This window comes from Aricia agestis, chromosome 20 (assembly GCF_905147365.1).
Source record: "Aricia agestis chromosome 20, ilAriAges1.1, whole genome shotgun sequence".
In the NCBI taxonomy this organism is placed as follows: domain Eukaryota; kingdom Metazoa; phylum Arthropoda; class Insecta; order Lepidoptera; family Lycaenidae; genus Aricia; species Aricia agestis.
The window spans coordinates 3,472,639-3,490,525 of NC_056425.1; the positions used below are offsets into that span (position 1 = coordinate 3,472,639).

Consider the following 17,887-nt stretch of genomic DNA (forward strand, 5'->3'; position numbering starts at 1 on the left):
AAATATTACAATACTGTGGTCTCTGTCATCACACATAATAATATGATAAAGGCGAAAGTTTGTGAGTGTGTATGTTTGTTACTTCTTCACGTCTAAACGGCTGGAGATATTTTAATTTGCGCATGTATTAAGTTTTTTCCATAAATCTTTTTCAAATACAAGTACTCGAAAAATCGAAATGCACCAAGATTCCCTTTATTCATTTAGTATTAGTAAAATTACAGTTACGTCATCATATAGGAAATTTATTCTAGATTGTAAACATATATAATATATACAGGTTTTAGTAGGTAACAATTTATTATTATAATCTTGAGAAACCCAAGCACGGACGAACCGCGCGAACACCTTCAGCGAAGTTCCCAGATGCGGCGACACCGACCGGCGTTTGAAATTTTGACAGTCCGACGCCTGAGAGTCTAATAAATAATACCCATTATTACCGCAAGGTACAGCTAGTTCTTTAAACCAAACTGGTGCAAGTAGGCCTTATAAAATTTATATTTACTACTGACTAGGCAATGGAGGTAGTATTTTTGAATTCAGCTGGCTAGGTACTAAAATATACTTTTTTCTAGTTTGAGTATTTTCAATGCAACATATTGTGATCATTTCAATTTTAAAGGAACATGGTAAAGGTTATCACTACATCCCGGAATGCATTAATAAAATACATTGTAGGTATATATATAACTAACCTAACCTAAGCTATAGTTAATGTTATCTTTCGTAATGAGGACAAATAAATAACTAGGTGATTTTTTTATATTCTAACGTAGTGACTATATCTAGTTAATAATTTAATATGTATTTATGTATCCATGATAATATGATAATATTATGGCAAACCTCACTGAACCCGGAGATGTGCAATGCTGAAAGCTCCTTTCAGAATTGTAGCTCGATTGATTAACGGCCGTTCCCAATATTTGATCTATCTCTGGTTTTGCCTTACTAGAGATAGGAATAACTCACATTAGACATTAGAGACATATATTTTATGTCAATTATGAGCTATTCCTATCTCTAGTAGGGCAAAACCAGAGATAGATCAAATATTGGGAATGGCCGTTAATCTTTGGATTAAATACTTACTACAATCGCGGGTCACTATAGTTTTTTTTTTAATCTAGAAAAGAAAGGGTAAGGGTTCGAGTTTAAAAAACAGCTAGGTATATAATAGACATATAAATAAAAAAATTGATTTCCAATTTTGTTAGTAGCTCTAAAACTCCAGAACGCGACGCCTGAACCGATTTGACTAATTTTAGTCTTGATAATTGATATGTTTGTGGAAGACCAAGGAAGGTTTATATTAGGAGAAACGTAATACGAATAGTTCACCGGGTCATCTAGTATTTCAGATACTAAGGCCGGTATAAATAGTCAGTAAGTACTCAAGATTCATCTCGGTCCCAAGACACGGTTTAGGCTCTGCTCTGTGATTGGTTAGCTGTCAAAATTTGGACCAATCATAGAGCTGAACCGCGTCTTGAGACCGAGATGCATCTTAAGGACTATTTATACCGGCCTAGATGACCCGTTGAACTATTCGAAAGATTAATGTGGCAAAGAAGCACGCCCTGTATAATTCCAACACTTGCATTGCTAAGGTAAGGAACAAACTTTTAAAAGTTTAGTATATCGTGTGGCCAACAATTTCATTCAGTTTTCCGTTCAGTGTAAGGTAAGGCTTCAGTCAAACGTGCCCTTTTCATGGGCAGTACGTTTGTTGACGGCACATACCGTTGTCAGGCGCCATCGATTTTTGCCACCACTTACCAACAATAACCATTGTTTTCGAACGCTCCCACGCTAAACCACGATAACATTTTATACTAAAAATATAAAGTTCGATGGCTAATTAAAATAAACATTTTTAAAGGTTACTAAATGTAGCAGTGTTTTTTGTTTATGATTTTTATATGAAATGGCATCTATTATACCTGAGGGATTACGAAATGGGGTAAGTTAACAATGTTTTTATTTTTTAATACGGTCTACAAAATATAAAAAAAGTCTTTCTTGTGATTTTTAGATTTTCGAATAAATGTAGAGCCTTTTTTGTTCAATTATCTTGTTAAAATAATAATAAGTACCTTGTGTAAACTCTCTTGTAAAAATTAAAATCTTATGTGAACAACATTGCCAAAAGTATGTTGAAAAACTTTTAATTGAAATTGGAAACCCATTAATAATATACGAAAAATTAATAAAAAATATTTAGTACTTACTTATCTATAACGAGCTTTTGCTCCCGGCTTCGCTGGCGTTAAGAAGTTTTATTATATACAAACTTTCATCCCCTAATTTTATTCCCCTGATTGGAATTTATCAAAATCATAACATCTACCTGCATGCAAAATTTCAGCCCGATCCGTCCAGTGGTTTGAGCTGTGCGTTGATAGATCACCATTTCAGTCAGTCACCTTTGAGTTTTATATATATATATGTCCCTTCTCGTAGCCTATTCTTCATGTTTGCCAAATAACATAAAAATTGCTCCAGTAGTTCTTAAGATAATAAGCAATTTCATATGAAAATCTTCGTTCCTATTAGTCGTAGCGTAATAAAATATAGCCTATAACCTTCCTCGATAAATATGCTATCTAACACTGAAATAATTTTTTAAATAGGACCAGTAGTTCCTGAGATTAGTGCGTTCAAATAAGCCCTTTCATATAATTTCCCCTCTTTTTTCCATATTTTCCTCTATTTCTTCACTCTTATTAGTTTTAGCGTGATAAAATATAGCCTATAGCCTTTCTCGATAAATGAGCTATCTAACACCGAAAGATTTTTTTAAATCGGACCAGTAGTTCTTGAGATTAGCGCGTTCAAAATATAAGCCCTTTCATATAATTTCCCCCGTTTTTTCCATATTTTCCTATATTTCTTCGCTCCTATTAGTCTTAGCGTAATAAAATATAGCCTATAGCCTTCCTCGATAAATGGGCTATCCAACAGTAAAAGAATTTTCTAAATCGGACCAGTAGTTCCTGAGATTAGCGCGTTCAAACAAACAAACAAACAACCTCTACAGAATTATAATATTAGTATAAACGAATACTCGTAGATTTTAAATTATAAATTCAGTAGATTTTTGCAATTTTTTATGTTCTTATTTCTTAGATTTCCATCCCATCATGAAATGTAAAAATATTTTATAAAAATACTGTAACACAAGTCCTTTAGGTACTTAGCACGGGGCCAGACTGACGTGGTGTGAAGCGTCCTTGAAAAAAAAAAAGTGGAAAACAAAATTTTTGTTGTTCCACCTTGGGAATCGAACCTACGACCTACGTTGAGAGAGAGCCTAGCCCTAAACCACAGGACCACGAATCTTGATCTCTATGTTGGCTCGATCAAAGCTCTACCTTTTTTACTCAACTCCTAGTCCAATTATAATTTAAGGAATACCAAATGACGATTAGGTATCTATACTGACATTAATTAGTAAAGTAATTAGTAGTAGGTATTGTCCTACTAAACACACTTAATACATGTGATAAAATAATAGGGCAGTCGGCTAATACAAACAAAGACAACCCAAATATCGATTGAATGGAAAAGTTCTGTGACCCTGATTTTGTAAGAGTAGTTTAGACTTTAGAAGAACTATCTAGCAATGGCGCGTAGCATAGAGCAAACATTTTTTTTTGTGATTTGTATAGGCAAGCGTCATCAAATTTTGAAAAAACTGAAACTTTCAGTGCTGCTACTTTCACAGTGAACTGTATACATGGGACACTTACCCACCCTAAAGTATTATTACTTAGACCTTCTGTTACACCTTGTACACGTAGCAACGTAGCACTTGGGATTAGGGACACCAAAATGTTTCTTTGTGTATGTGGTAATGCCACATACACAAAGAAACATTTTTATGGTCGGTTACATTATTCTAATCCAGAGATTCAATCCAGCGCTTTTTTATTGAATTTGCAAAATTGATTTCCAGTACAGGGGCCGTTCATAAAATACGTCACACTAAAATTCACTTTTTTTGGCCCCCTCCCCCCCGGTTGTCACGATGTGTCGCACTTTCTGTGACCCCCTGTAAATATTTCGTCACAAAACTAAGCCCCCCCCCCCCCCCCCTCCATCATAAACAATTGGTATTGCAACATTATATACATCTTCGAAACTGCCATCCACTCCATCGTCATCCATTCTGCATTTTCCGTACCAGCGTTTTTATCTCCTAATGTACATAGCAACTTTCAAGCTTTTAATGAACGGCAAACGTCACGCTGCCGTAGACCCCCTGTCCCCCCTTGTCACATCTTGTCACACTCGGCAAAACCCCCATGTATGCAAACGTATTTTATGAACGGCCCCCCACGAAGTACCTGTTTACATTTTTTGGATTTTCGATTGGATAACTGGAATCTGGATTGAAATAAGGTAAGCCCGCTGTTATGTACACATGCTCTAGAAGTAAGAAATAATAATCAATCTATATTATGTATTATATATATTTGTATTGTCGCATGATTATTGTATTATCTCTTTAATAATATTATTATCGAAAGACAAAGCTTTCAAGTTCCAAAGCAAAAAAATGCTATAACTTTACTGTGCATTAAATGAGTCAGTTATTCTACGGCATGAATAAGTTGACTCGATGGACACCACGAACTCAGACAAAACCGGCGAAAAAAAGGTTGTTTTATTTTTCGATTAATGTAGTCGACTTTCAATATTCATACATAAACTTCTTCAAGTATATTAAAAATGAATGTCGCTCAAAATATTCGTATTTTGAGCGACATTAATTTTTAATATAAGGTTCCAAAAAAAACTAGTCTAGTTTTCGAACTAGACTAGTTTTTTTTGGAACCTTAAAAAGCAATTAATCTTTTCTCTTCAAAACATAACATACTATACTTGGCGTCAACATATCGAGCGAAGTCCAGTTCCGATATCATACCCTCAAGGGGTAAGGCCAAATTATCCTCGAAGAAGCTTGGTGTTCTTAACAGAGCGAGACAGTACTTCCGTCCGGACCAACGCCTACAACTCTACAAGGCGCAGGTTCGGCCTCATATGGAATATTGTTCTCATCTCTGGGCAGGGGCGCCAAAATACCAACTGCTCCCTCTGGATCGTATCCAATGAAGGGCTGCTCGAATTGTTGACTGCCATAGTGTTTCAAACAGCTTGGACCGCCTGGAATTACGCCGAGATGTAGCTTCACTCTGCATCCTCTATCGGTTGTATCACAGGGAGTGCTCTGAGGAATTGTTCGGAATCGTACCACCTGCAACTTTTCGCTATCGTCCCACGCGAAAAACATACCATCCTCATCACCTTGATGAGTGGCAGTCTTCCACAGGGCGTTTTTCGCGTAACTTTAAAACTCTGGAATGAACTGTCACCAGCAGTATTTCCGGGCCGATACGACCTGCAAACCTTCAAGAAAAGAGCGTATTCCCTCTTAAAAGGCCGGCAACGCACCTGCAGCTCTTCTGATGTTGCGAGTGTCCATGGGCGACGGTAGTTGCTTACCATCAGGTGACCCGTTTGCTCGTTTGCCCCCTTATTTAATAATAAAAAAAAAAATAACAAATCACATAGAATATTCTATTATATTCTCACCCTAGTTAGAGTTCCTCTTAATACCAAAATACGTTAATATCCTTTGTTACAACTCATACATAATGCAAATTATTCAATGTGAGTGGGTCAAAATAATAACTAACATGTTAAATTTTCAAATTAAATTATAATAAAATACCTATGTACCAGTTTGATCCTATGACGTGCTTTGCTTTCGATTGTTGTTCTGGTACAATAAAATATTGCACTGAATCACTGCTGTACCCAAGCTGCTTTTTGGTCGCAATCAGAGAGATTTAAGGACTACTTAAGGTTGGTACTCAGGGCCGTAGCTAGGGGGGGGGCATAGTGGGGCAATGCCCTACCTTAAAATCACAATGCCCTACCTTAAAAATACCAATAATCGGCCAAGTGCGAGTCGGACCCGCGCACGAAGGGTTATACCGCGCACGTACCGTTATAGAGCAAAAATAGTATGGGACCTACTTACCTACCTAACCCTTAAATATATTGTTTTAACTTTTATTATTACTTATTTATTAAATTACATATATTATTAAGGCCTTTGTGAAAATTTCAAGTGCCTACCTGTTGTCATCATTGATAGTTAAGCAAAAAATGTTAGAAAAATCACGTTTGTTGTATGGGAGCCCTCCTTAAATATTTAATTTATTTCGTTTTTAGTATTTGTTGTTATAGCGGCAACAGAAATACATAATCTGTGAAAATTTCATTTCTCTAGCTATTACCGTTCTTGAGTTACAGCCTGGAAACAGACGGACAGACATCGAAGTCTCAGTAATAGGGTCCTGTTTTTACTCTTTTTATGTTATTTCAGCTGTTTTAAATATTTTATGTTATTTTATTATTATTTAATAAGTTTGCGGAAACAATAATAATCTAAATATATTTTTAGTCGTATCGATTGACTCGTATCACCCAACCCAACAATTAATTATTATTTCCTCACTCTCACTCACACGTGGATCGCTACATCCAGAAGTTTAACCATATTGTTCGCTTGTTCTTCGTAATTGAGGATTTAATAATAAGTATGTAGTTCTTAGATATAGTGCTCATGCTTTGTCACAGAATTTTTGTATCTAAGAATAACTATTGAATGAATTGAATACATCATTGACCTAGAGATAAATCAAAACAACAAATACTAAAAACAAAATAAAATCAATATTTAAGGATTCGTGTTTTTTGGCCTTTTTTGCTGCATATTGATATTAATGGCAACAGTAGGCACTGGACATTTTTGCGAAATCACTTAATTAATTAATAATACAATTAAAATAACATTTATAAGTATTTAAAGGGGGCTCAATTACAAAAAAACACAATTTGGCCTATTTTTTATCTATAACGGTACGAAACCCTTCGTGCACGAATCCGACTCGCACTTGACCAATTTTTTTTGCTTCCGCCCTGCCTGTAACCGACGCTGCCCTACCTCAAATTTGACTCTAGCTACAGCCCTGTTGGCACTACTAATATATATTCTGTGCTTAAGGCTCAACCTTAAATTTAATGCGAACGTCTCCGTGGTCCAGTGGTTTAGAGCGCGGCTCTTGACTCGAAAGTCGTGGGTTCGATTCCCGCGTTGGAAACATGTTATTTCAAAGTTTCCAATGCAGGCTGATCCCTTGATTGTCTGACAAATATGCGTCGGATGGGTAGGTATGTAAAAAGTCGCCTGGTCTCTCGCCGGTCGTGTCGGGCGTCCGACCCACTGCGTTCTGAGAGTCAAAGGAATAGAGAGTGCTCTTGTGTACTGCGCACACACTTGGGCACTATAAAATTACTCATGCTTAACTGACCTGTTTTAAATGAAACCAGCCACTATCACTGAAACCGGTATGTTTTGACATTATCTTAACCCATAGGCCCACCGGAGAGCGAGACAATAGAATAACAATAGATTTCCAAGAATCCACGATCGAGGGATTAGGTAATACATTTTCATTCAAACTCTTTAAGTTAAATCTATAATACTCTACGTAGGTTTATTTGGCCTTAGACATATACACATACTTATCCGTTAATGCCCCTTTCCATGCTGGGATATGATGGAGAAGCATGATGGCCACATCCAGTCCACAATCATCGTCAATCAGAGGCAGGTATTACATGCATCAATATTATCATGATTCTCACGCGATTCACAAGACGTGTACTGTGATACTGCGATTCGGCCTATTACACCATCAATATTATTTACGGAATTGTGATAATATTGAAGCGTGTAATACCTGTCATAGATGATTAAATATCTCTCTTTCACACGTTCGTATTTAAATCGCTTTAAGCATTTGACCATTCTTGCGGGTCAATGTGGAGGCCGCATAAGTTAAAAAATCTATAATCGTAGTGAAATAGCGAAGCGATTAGAATATAATATTGGTTGTATTGATTTAAAAATAATTGAAAATTATAAATACTACAGTTTATTTTATTCGAACAGAAATAAATTTTGTTTTGCCAGAAACATGTAGTTCACACGTTTCGTTAACTTTTCGTTTGGGCAGTTACAAAACCATTGATAATGACCGCAGAATAACGCCACGTACGGACGAACAAACACGTTTACATGTGTATAATTTAAAAACCCAATGTAATGTTTTAAATCCGCATTCGCTGAGACCTTGTTCGGAGGAAGCGAGCGTTTCCCTTCGCTCTTACTTCAGTGATATCCTTCTATTGTCCTACCGCGCGTCAGATCGTTGGCCGGTTTTGTAAGAGTAGTAGTCACTAGTCATTAGAGTGCAAGTGAAAATGACCGAACTAAACAGTAGCAGGAACTACAGGAACGAACGAAATGAAGAAAACGACGCGTCCACCGATCTCGTCGTCGGGAACACGGACGATGTAACTTTTTTATTTTTATTTTCGGATAGGTGGTAGATAACCGGTGAAAGGCTTTAATTTTTCTTTTGTGTTATTATTTTTTTACTTATTATATAAAATTTATCTTATATTTTAATCACAGAAACATAAAAAGTAGAGAATGTAAAGATTGCTCTACTATCTTTTCTCTTAATATAGGCTATATTTATGATTTATATTTTTTAAATTAGGGCTAACGCACTAACAAAAACCCGATGCGGCCAATGCGTCATGTTTTTAGGTAATATAACGAGTGAATCAGCTAATGTTCTCTTTGTCTTCCGGTGGACCTCTCGTGGTAATTGGTGTTTATTTGTGAACTTTCAAAAGTGATCGAGTAGTTCATAGTGTTGAAGCTATGGCTTCGAATATTATCTACTACCCGCCTTCTACAGTTTGTGTTTGTTTTGCGGTATGTTTTTTTTTAATTTCTGCTGATTTTCGAATATAACTAATTCACTTTATTTAACATCGATTAATTTAGAATGCATAACATGGAAATAAATAATATACAAATGAAGTTAGTGTTCAATCGGTGCCCAAACATTTTGCTTTTGTTCTAACTTCAGTTAATTCAAATTTATTCTTTACAACATTAAAAATTAAAAAAATCTGTTCCTAAGGTATTAGGTACTGTTTTAGCATTAAGTTTCAACCCTATTTGTTTAGAACTAACAAATGGACTTGCATGCAATATTTTTTCAGGAATCTCTACATTAATGGTCAATGACCATGGCGTAGCGTATTTCGCGTGATGTTGGCTAATTATTTATTTTTGTCCGATAAGGCCGTGTTAATGGTTCGTTCTTTGGATCGTTCACTCACCCCCGAAGGGTTAGTGAACGAAAACACTGTGTCATTGGTCGTTACACTTACACCCCTTAAAGCCTAAAAAATCTTGCACTTTTCGACTTTGTCAATTTATAAATGCACATTTTGTACCTATCTATTGACTACTCGGGCAATTTCAAAATCATCTTCTTTATATATATTTTTTGTTTTTACTTTTGCAAAACTGTAAATTAGTAAAAACCTTTGATTTTTAGTTAGATTGCATAATAAAAAAAAATGATTTGCGAAATGCGAGTCTAAAAACATTTGAGATATGCGGGGAGAGGGGTAAGTACGTAGGTTTTCGTTATAAGTTTAGGTATATTATCATGACACCAATTCGCGAATTCCAAAAAGTCATAAGCTACGGTAGAGAGCACATCTGTGTCGTCTCATAATTATGGCTCTTTCAATCCTTTCAATAATGGATTTGGTTCGTATGAGTGTGCGAGTTTTATCCTTTTTATTTTCAAATTTGAATTAAGAATTTTAACCCTTACCTTTTTTAATTAAAACTACAATTAATAGCTAATGCATTCGGCAAACGTATGCAAATAATTTTGCGAATTTCGTGAACAGCCGCAGTACGTATAATTTGGTCAGAATGTAGAGTTTAATGACATTAATATTACACGCTAATAAAAGGTGGCGCTTAAGTACTTGTTGTTACGTTCGTGTTATGTTCTCATAAAATGTATTAAGCAGGTTTTAATACAATTATTATAAAGATAAACTTTTTCTGCTTAATTAAATTAATTAGGAACACATTCTTTACATCATACATGGAACGTAACGTGACTTATTTAAATTAATAGAAAACTACTAAAATATTCTTTCACAAGAAAAAAGAAATGTGTAACTCGAAATTATTATAATTTTGTTCATGACTGCAGCTGTCTGCACGAATTACGGCATAATAATATTTCATATTCAAGGTTTTATTGTATTGATTTGTATAGCAATAGCGTAAAGTAGAGCGGATGATCCGGCAGTAGAAATTTATACTTTTTAAAAACCTTGACATAAAAATTTGAATTTGGAACTAAAATATAATAAATAATCATCTCTTCTTATCTTAATACTATTTTACTCACTGTACAGCTAAAAGGAATCTCAAAATATTTTACATAAAATCTTCAATTTGAAATTGGACAGTTTTAACCGCCATTTTTCTTGCCCTACTTTTATGACAGTTCTTTTTTTTTATTTTTTCCGTTAACGTTTCAGGTCAAAGGCCTCGACGCCAACCGCTATGCGACGAAGAAGACGGTTGCGCAGGGCATGCTGGACATCGCCCTGCTCACATCGAACGCATCTCAGCTGAAGTATGTCCTGCAAGTCGGCCAGAAGCACGAGTTCTACTACATGCTGCTCGTGCTTATATCGCTGTCGATCATACTACAGGTGAGGTGATTTTATTGTTCTTTAGTTCCGCTCAATTAATCCAAAGGTTCAAAAAGATAACTGTAGGCCGCGCATAACTTCAAGATCGCTCAGCGGAACTATAGGGGCCAATCGGCACATGGGTACTGTACATTTACTGCTAATAACGTTGACAAATGTGAATGATCTCATAGTGGAGCTCAGCAGTATGCGTGTCGGATGCAAGGTTGGTGGTGTTAGCGTTAACAACATTAGCTACGCGGACGACATGGTATTATACGCAAGGGGAAGTGACAACAGCATCCTGAAGATTGTGGCAGATGATCCGCATGCACCTATATTAAGGAACTATGTGCGGATAATGCACGAATTCGAGAGCAGACCTCCAGGATATATTCGCTCATGGTTCTAAATGAGGTGCATGATTTTTGTTTAGTTTTAATTATTTACTTTAAGTTATGTTTTGTTCTTTTTAATAACCCTAATAATTTGTAATTTATGTAATAATATCCAATGGGCCACACTGTAGTCTGAAATAAAGATTTGAAAAAAAAAAAATGTAAGTACTTATATAAGACAGAGATCACTCGATAGATAATTTTTTTGGACACCATGATGTTTTTAAAATATTTGGCATTGGCTTTCATATTTCTCCTATAAATATACTCAGGCTTGAGAGCCGCTATTAAGGGATACACTAAAACTGCCTAACAGAGGAAAGGAGCAATAAGATCTTAAAGTGGTATTCTACGGACGCTCAGTATACGGGGTTCCCAGGTGGCGATGGGCATAGTGCTCCTCTCCCTCAACCTGCTGCGCGACTGCCGCTTCCACCAGCCCCGCCACCGCACCTCCGCCCTCAACATCAACTACGGCACCACCGCCGTCGCGTTTGTCGTCACAGTACTCAACGTCCTCGTGTCCGCCTTCGACAGCTCCCTCGCTAGATATCTGGAGCTGGATTATATTTAAGCTAGGACTTAGGTCAAGTAGGCTAATGATGACCTTTGAGGGATATTCGCCAACGTTTGGTCTGTGCATTAAGCTTAATTTTGTTTTAATTTAATTTAATCTTAATTTTGATTTAAGTAATGGGAGGTTTAACTAGGTAATTTAACTAATGATTTAACTAATCCTCTACACATTCGTAATAGCTTGTATTGGTCCATCATGGCCTACTAATGGGGCCCTCGAACATTTACGCCAACACTCATACGTTTAACATATTTTGGTATTTGATAACGTTGCGATTATATTATAGCTATCTACAGTTTTGATCTACGAAAATAGAATATCCCTCAAAGGTCAACGTACAATCTACTCCAACCACCCAAATTAACCTCCGAACACGTATTATTTCTAGCTGGTCGTGGGTCTTCTGTTCGTGGTGATCGGCGGGCTAGACCTGAACGACCACGCCGACCAGCCCTCCGCGATTATACTAAATGACGTCATAGTTATATTCATCTTCGTAATTTCCGTCACCAACATCGTCATTTCCGCTTTCGGGATAGAATACTCCAACAGCCCGCTAGTTCTAGATAGGCTTAAATATATAAACAACGAGTACCTAAGACGAGCAAATTTAACTGCCTTGTAAATAATTATGTTTCGTATCGTTGCTCTACATTTGGTTATGGCAACATTAATTGTAGATTATTTATAATCTTTGGGAAGAAGAATATGGAACTCAATTTAAATTCAAATCGGGAAGGATATTTTTACTTTTTAATAATTAACACTTAACTAGAGGCAGCTATAAAATTATTTTAGAAATCCTATGATGTGTAACGTGTCCACAACTCTATATTTTTAGTATTTTTTAAAGTAGCACCTCATAATTAAATATAATATTTCGATGTTTTCTCGCAATTAGTTATATAATTCCTAGTTTTATCAATATTTTGAAAGCTGCACTAAAGAAGCGAAGGTCTGTACGTTGGTCCATGATCGACCAATTCGAGAAATTACGAACGTGAATTCATATTGTACCATCAGAGAAGTAAATTCCTATTTCATAGGCAGATAGGGGACTTACGTAGTTTGGTCGCGTTATGCTTATGTCAAACCTGTCGACAGACAGACAATTAACATCGAATTGATATGAACTGACTAAATGACGTTGGTCTGTCAACTGCCTAAGAATCAATTTCCTCGAAGGTACATTAATCGTTTTTGATTGCCTATGCAATGTGCATGTATCGTGCGGGGCATGATAGGCAGCTTAGCGATCAAGGTTATACATGGCCCAACGTGTAGAGAAGCCTCATATTAAATTAATTCATTGTGAAAATAAAGCGTAATTTTTATTTGTAGGCGAGCGCAGGCGCCATGGCCTTAGTAATCTCGAGCTTGGACGGCGCGCACGGCGGCAGAAAGATCGCGGACCGCCTCTACCATGCGTCCATAGGGCTCATGACGGTCGTAGTGTTCTGTGACGTTATACGAATGACGTTTGGCCTTGACCCTGCGCTCTCCGAGGAGGATCTCTATAGGAAATAGATAGGAGTAGTATTTTTAATGTATTAGTAGTAATAATTATTATAAAATTATAATTTGCACTTTAGGTTGGTACTACTAATATATATTCTGTGCTTTAGGTGGATATTTTTATACGTAGCATAATATTGTCGAAAGGAGAAAGTTCTTTTGGCCTTTGGGGTTTTATAAGTTTTGATGTCTGGCCTACTGGACGTAGAATGGTAGCGCTTTGTCATTTCCTTTTTTTCAGATATTTTTATTTTACTTTGTATGTTTTTTTTTGTTTTTACACTTTCTCGTTTTAAGTTTGTTTTTTTTTCTTTTAATTTTTTTTCTTTTTATTTATTTTGTTTTTTTTTTGTTTCTTAGGTCGCATCGGCCATAATCTGTGGGGTTCTAGGGTTTATTTTCGACATAAACCACGGACCAGACCAGCGATACGCCGACATACTGAACAACATCGCGCTGTTCTTTAGAGGAATGAGCACTGCTACCAACGTCGTGCTCAACGTATTCTACTCTATAGCATACGAAGCGAAGGATTTTAAATAATGTCCTGATATTTTCATATTCGAATAGTGCCGAACATGGGCGCCGGCAGGGGGGTGCCAGGGGATGCACTTGCACCCCTTAGGAGTCTCGGAATCAACATGAATTATTGAAATAAAAAGCATTTTGTAACCCTATTACCATGCCGCGGCCTTACAACTTACAAGGATAGCTCGTAATGTTTCGGCACGTCTAAATGTTTTATGTTGACGTAAATTGACAGTCACTGACCGCTCTTGTTCGTAAAAAGTGAAAAGAAAAGGACAAAAAGAAAAGTAAAATCTGCACCCCTTGGAAATTATTTCTGCCGGCGCCCATGGTGCCGAACAAGCAAAGAGCGGCAATTTTGCTTATGGACTGGCCTCCATAAAGCCGGCACTTAGAGATCTTTATAATTGTTACTTAACTTTAACTTAGTGATGATTTTAATATAAGGCCTTATATACGTTTTTCGTCAAACTCTTCATTACATTAACGTTAAGTAAGCATTAAATGTCTCTGTGTCCAATGAAACACAATATAAAGTTATATCACGGACGTGACGTCACAATAACAGTAGTATTATGAGTTATGACGTAGTCAAATTCAGTAATAGATTGATCTATTTTTATATTATATACCTAGATCTGTTACGATACGATATAATGAGTTACGATCTTACATCTTAATATTCGGTATCTAACATTGGGTGTTAAATATCAAATTAATGCACTATACACTGTAGAAATTCTATAGTAGACAATAGTCGTTAGGTACCTATATATAATATTATGTACCTAGTTTTGATATTAGTAATGAATTTAATCTCAAATACAGGCATTATTAATCAATGTTTTAGTGTGATATTAATGATTAATTTATTTTAGTTATTTAGTTATATTTTATTTTCGTATAAGTAATCTCCTTTTTTTTAAGTCGTTTAAAAACAGCCCATCGCATCTGCAATATTTTTATTTACAGTAATTCTTTGACTAGTAGTTTTCAGTCGGCTTAATTTTTCTATGGAAATGGCAGACGATGTTTTAATTGTATTAAAACCGATTTATTGAAAAACCATTACAAAAATGGTCGCACAGCGCACTGTACAATTGCCTACCTACCTAATACCTAAATTATTGTGAGCCATCTATAATCAGGAACTAACGTATTAAAATTATAAACTTAACCTTTAATTATAGCTCTCTAAATATTTTACTGTGATTTTCTTTATAGAGTATATTGTTACATTATATTTTGTTTTCATATTAAATAATATAACCATGTGAATAATATTCAAAGATATAAACCAAATACTGATATTATTTAAGTGTATGTAATTTATTAACTAGTAATTAATATATATTAATGAAATAAAATTCTGTAACAAACAAGGTTTTTTTTTATTATTTTAACTTATATCCTATAGCGCACTCTGAGCCACACTGCAGTCTGCAGTGCAAACTCTGCACTAAATTCATGATAGACTAGACATTGTGGTAAAAGCGAAAAAAAATATGTTGGCCAGTAAGTACCAAGCCAGTATCTCATTTAGCTATAGGTCTGCCAGGATCTGATGGCAAAAAGTGAGAAAGGAAATTGACTCTAGCAATACCGCGACTGGGGTAATTGGAAACATTTTGATCCTTTTTTTTTCTGTGTTTGTTTGTTTGTATTGATATTAAATCCTGATTCCTGGATATATTCATCAGTAAGCTAAGTCGAGACAGAAATTTATTTTTAACGAAGATCATCTTCGAAAATGCTTGGTCCGCACACAATGGGTCGGCGATCCGGATGCAGACCGCTGTCCGCCATTTTGTGACCCCTGACTTAGATTTTCAAGTTAAAGGCCATGATGCTACAAAAACCAATGTTTAACAGATTTTTGCTATCAGAAATAGCGTAGAGCCCGTAGGATATCCCGCATATCCCGTGGCTCTGCCTAAAGCGGAAAGTAGGAAACTGGAACACGCGTTGGCCGTTGGGGTTTTAGTGGGTATGCCCGGGCGCGGCTTTTACCGCCCTGGGGAGTCCCAGTAGCCATCCCCAGACCGCCGGGGATGCGTAATTGCATTTCCCCGACCATAAAAATAAGGACGTGATACAACTTACAAAGCTATATAGTGGTATAATAGGCCTCACCTTGGCGGTTGGCCTCACCACTATGATAATAAATACTATAATATAATATGGACTTGGAGTCTACCTTTACGACTTTAGGCTGAGTAACGAATTTATAAAGTAACAAACTTAAGAATTCTTAAGATAGAGTCATAATGTGACGTAAGACGTTGCAAGAGGTAATGGTAGAGACGATGATGATAATAAATCTATTATCTAATGTACCATAAACCATTAGCTGCATATTATGCATTCAATTCTTAAAACAACGTCGAAACCCCCAAACATGTTATATCTATAAGGAGGCCCGAGAATTGTTCACCAATCATGGTATATCTTGGTGCAAATCTGACTTTTTAGTATGATTAACTTGGAATACTTCATTATTTATCCAAAATCACTATAAGTTTCTATTTGAAATACTTCAGATTATGAATTGAAATCACAATATTTATCATCCAGATACTTATATATACCATCCAGATACTTATATATATACCAGATACAGGGTTTTTGGTATAAATAGCGTGATGGATCCCATCATCAAGTCACCTTTTTTATGAAATTTGGATTAAACCCGATACAATAGCGAAAACATCTTGAAAATCGATCCACAAACGGCGAAGTGATCGTTGAACATACAAAAAAAATATATAAACAGACGAACGAGGAGGTTATATCCTCCTCCTTTTTGGAAGTCGGTTAAAAATCAAGAATCATCTTATTTTCCTGTTCTGAGGGAATCATAATATCGTGTCCGAAGCCACTTGAATGTAATAATAAGAAAAAAATATTTATTGACAAATGACAGATGACAATTGACAGTTGACACTTGACAATGGCATGTCAGAACTCAGACGTCAGTTGAGTTCGACAGTTCACAAATAATAGCCGAAGCTTTTAAACATTTTAAATTATAATTTATTCAATAAAACGTTGAGAGTAAATACCAGTCTCTTGTCTATAATAATTATCATCGTATGACCTAAAATAACCTTCGTGGATTTGTTGTCATTCGTGTCAGCGTACTGATAAAAAGTAATTGTCGAGGTTACGTCGGCGAACGCAAGTTTTGCCTTCTCCCACTTGTTGCTTTTTCAACTCAGTTGTCTCGGTAACTAGTTACCAACCAGACGTAAACATGGCCAGCGGAAGAATCATCGTATACGGCGGCCGCGGCGCCCTGGGCACGGCTTGTGTGAACCACTTCAAGAAAGCGAACTTTTGGGTCGCGAGTATCGATCTCAGTCCTAACGATTCAGCCGACGTGAACATCACCGTGCCGAAAGACGCTTCGTGGGTACAGCAGGAGGAACACGTCATTAACGAAATCGGCTCAGCGTTACAAGGTCAGAAAGTGAATGCGGTGATTTGTGTAGCCGGAGGTTGGGCCGGCGGCAACGCGGCGAAGGAGCTGAGCAAGCAGGCTGACCTCATGTGGCGCCAGTCCGTGTGGAGCTCCACAATCGCCGCCACCCTCGCCTCCAAATACCTGACTGCCGGAGGTCTGCTAGCTCTGACTGGTGCTAAGGCCGCCCTGGATGGCACTCCCGGAATGATCGGCTATGGAATGGCTAAAGCTGCTGTTCACCAGCTAACAAAATCCCTCGGAGCCAAGGATTCAGGTCTCCCAGAAAACTCTCTCGCTGTGGCCATCCTGCCAGTGACCTTGGACACAGAAATGAACAGGAAATGGATGCCGAAGGCCGACTTTGGAACCTGGACGCCACTGAGTTATGTGGCGGAGTTGTTTGCCAAATGGATGAAGGGAGAGGAGAGGCCTCCAAGTGGGAGTCTAGTGGCTCTAGTCACCAAAGATAATGTTACAGACCTCATCATTCATTAAACTGATAGGCAATATTTTAAGAACCTGGAGAAAAAAAAAAAGAAAATGTATCATCTAAAAACCTAGTTCTTGTACGTCAAAAATGCTACAATTGCTTTTTACTTGCCCAATGATGAAATTAGCCTATTGTATTTTTAATATCTTACCCTACTTACTAATTATTATTATATTCAAAGTCATGTGACTTATCTAAGCTGAAGACCTTGTATAATTATAGAACTTGTTCTCTTTATAATAATTTCT

The 17,887-nt window shown here is 36.6% G+C and overlaps 2 protein-coding genes across 2 annotated transcripts; both read left to right on the top strand.

Annotated features, from left to right (window-relative positions):
* The first annotated feature begins 8,125 nt into the window (after positions 1 to 8,125).
* On the top strand, positions 8,126 to 13,170 carry LOC121737235. Its single transcript, XM_042128846.1, has 5 exons — positions 8,126 to 8,436; positions 10,513 to 10,689; positions 11,446 to 11,562; positions 12,032 to 12,202; positions 12,985 to 13,170. Exons 1-5 carry the CDS (start codon positions 8,344 to 8,346, stop codon positions 13,168 to 13,170), a joined length of 744 nt encoding a protein of 247 aa, XP_041984780.1. The 5' UTR covers positions 8,126 to 8,343.
* A 3,505-nt stretch (positions 13,171 to 16,675) lies between these two features.
* LOC121737229 (dihydropteridine reductase) lies at positions 16,676 to 17,661 on the top strand. The gene has a single exon (XM_042128839.1). It carries the CDS (start codon positions 16,940 to 16,942, stop codon positions 17,642 to 17,644), a length of 705 nt encoding a protein of 234 aa, XP_041984773.1. The 5' UTR covers positions 16,676 to 16,939; the 3' UTR covers positions 17,645 to 17,661.
* The last annotated feature ends 226 nt before the right edge of the window (positions 17,662 to 17,887 follow it).

Coding starts and splice junctions, on each gene's coding strand:
- LOC121737235 (XM_042128846.1), top strand. CDS start 8,344: ATGACCGAACTAAACAGTAGCAGGAACTACAGGAACGAACGAAATGAA. Junction 10,690..11,445: donor CGCTGTCGATCATACTACAG/GTGAGGTGATTT, acceptor CGGGGTTCCCAG/GTGGCGATGGGCATAGTGCT. Junction 11,563..12,031: donor GCACCACCGCCGTCGCGTTT/GTCGTCACAGTA, acceptor TATTATTTCTAG/CTGGTCGTGGGTCTTCTGTT.
- LOC121737229 (XM_042128839.1), top strand. CDS start 16,940: ATGGCCAGCGGAAGAATCATCGTATACGGCGGCCGCGGCGCCCTGGGC.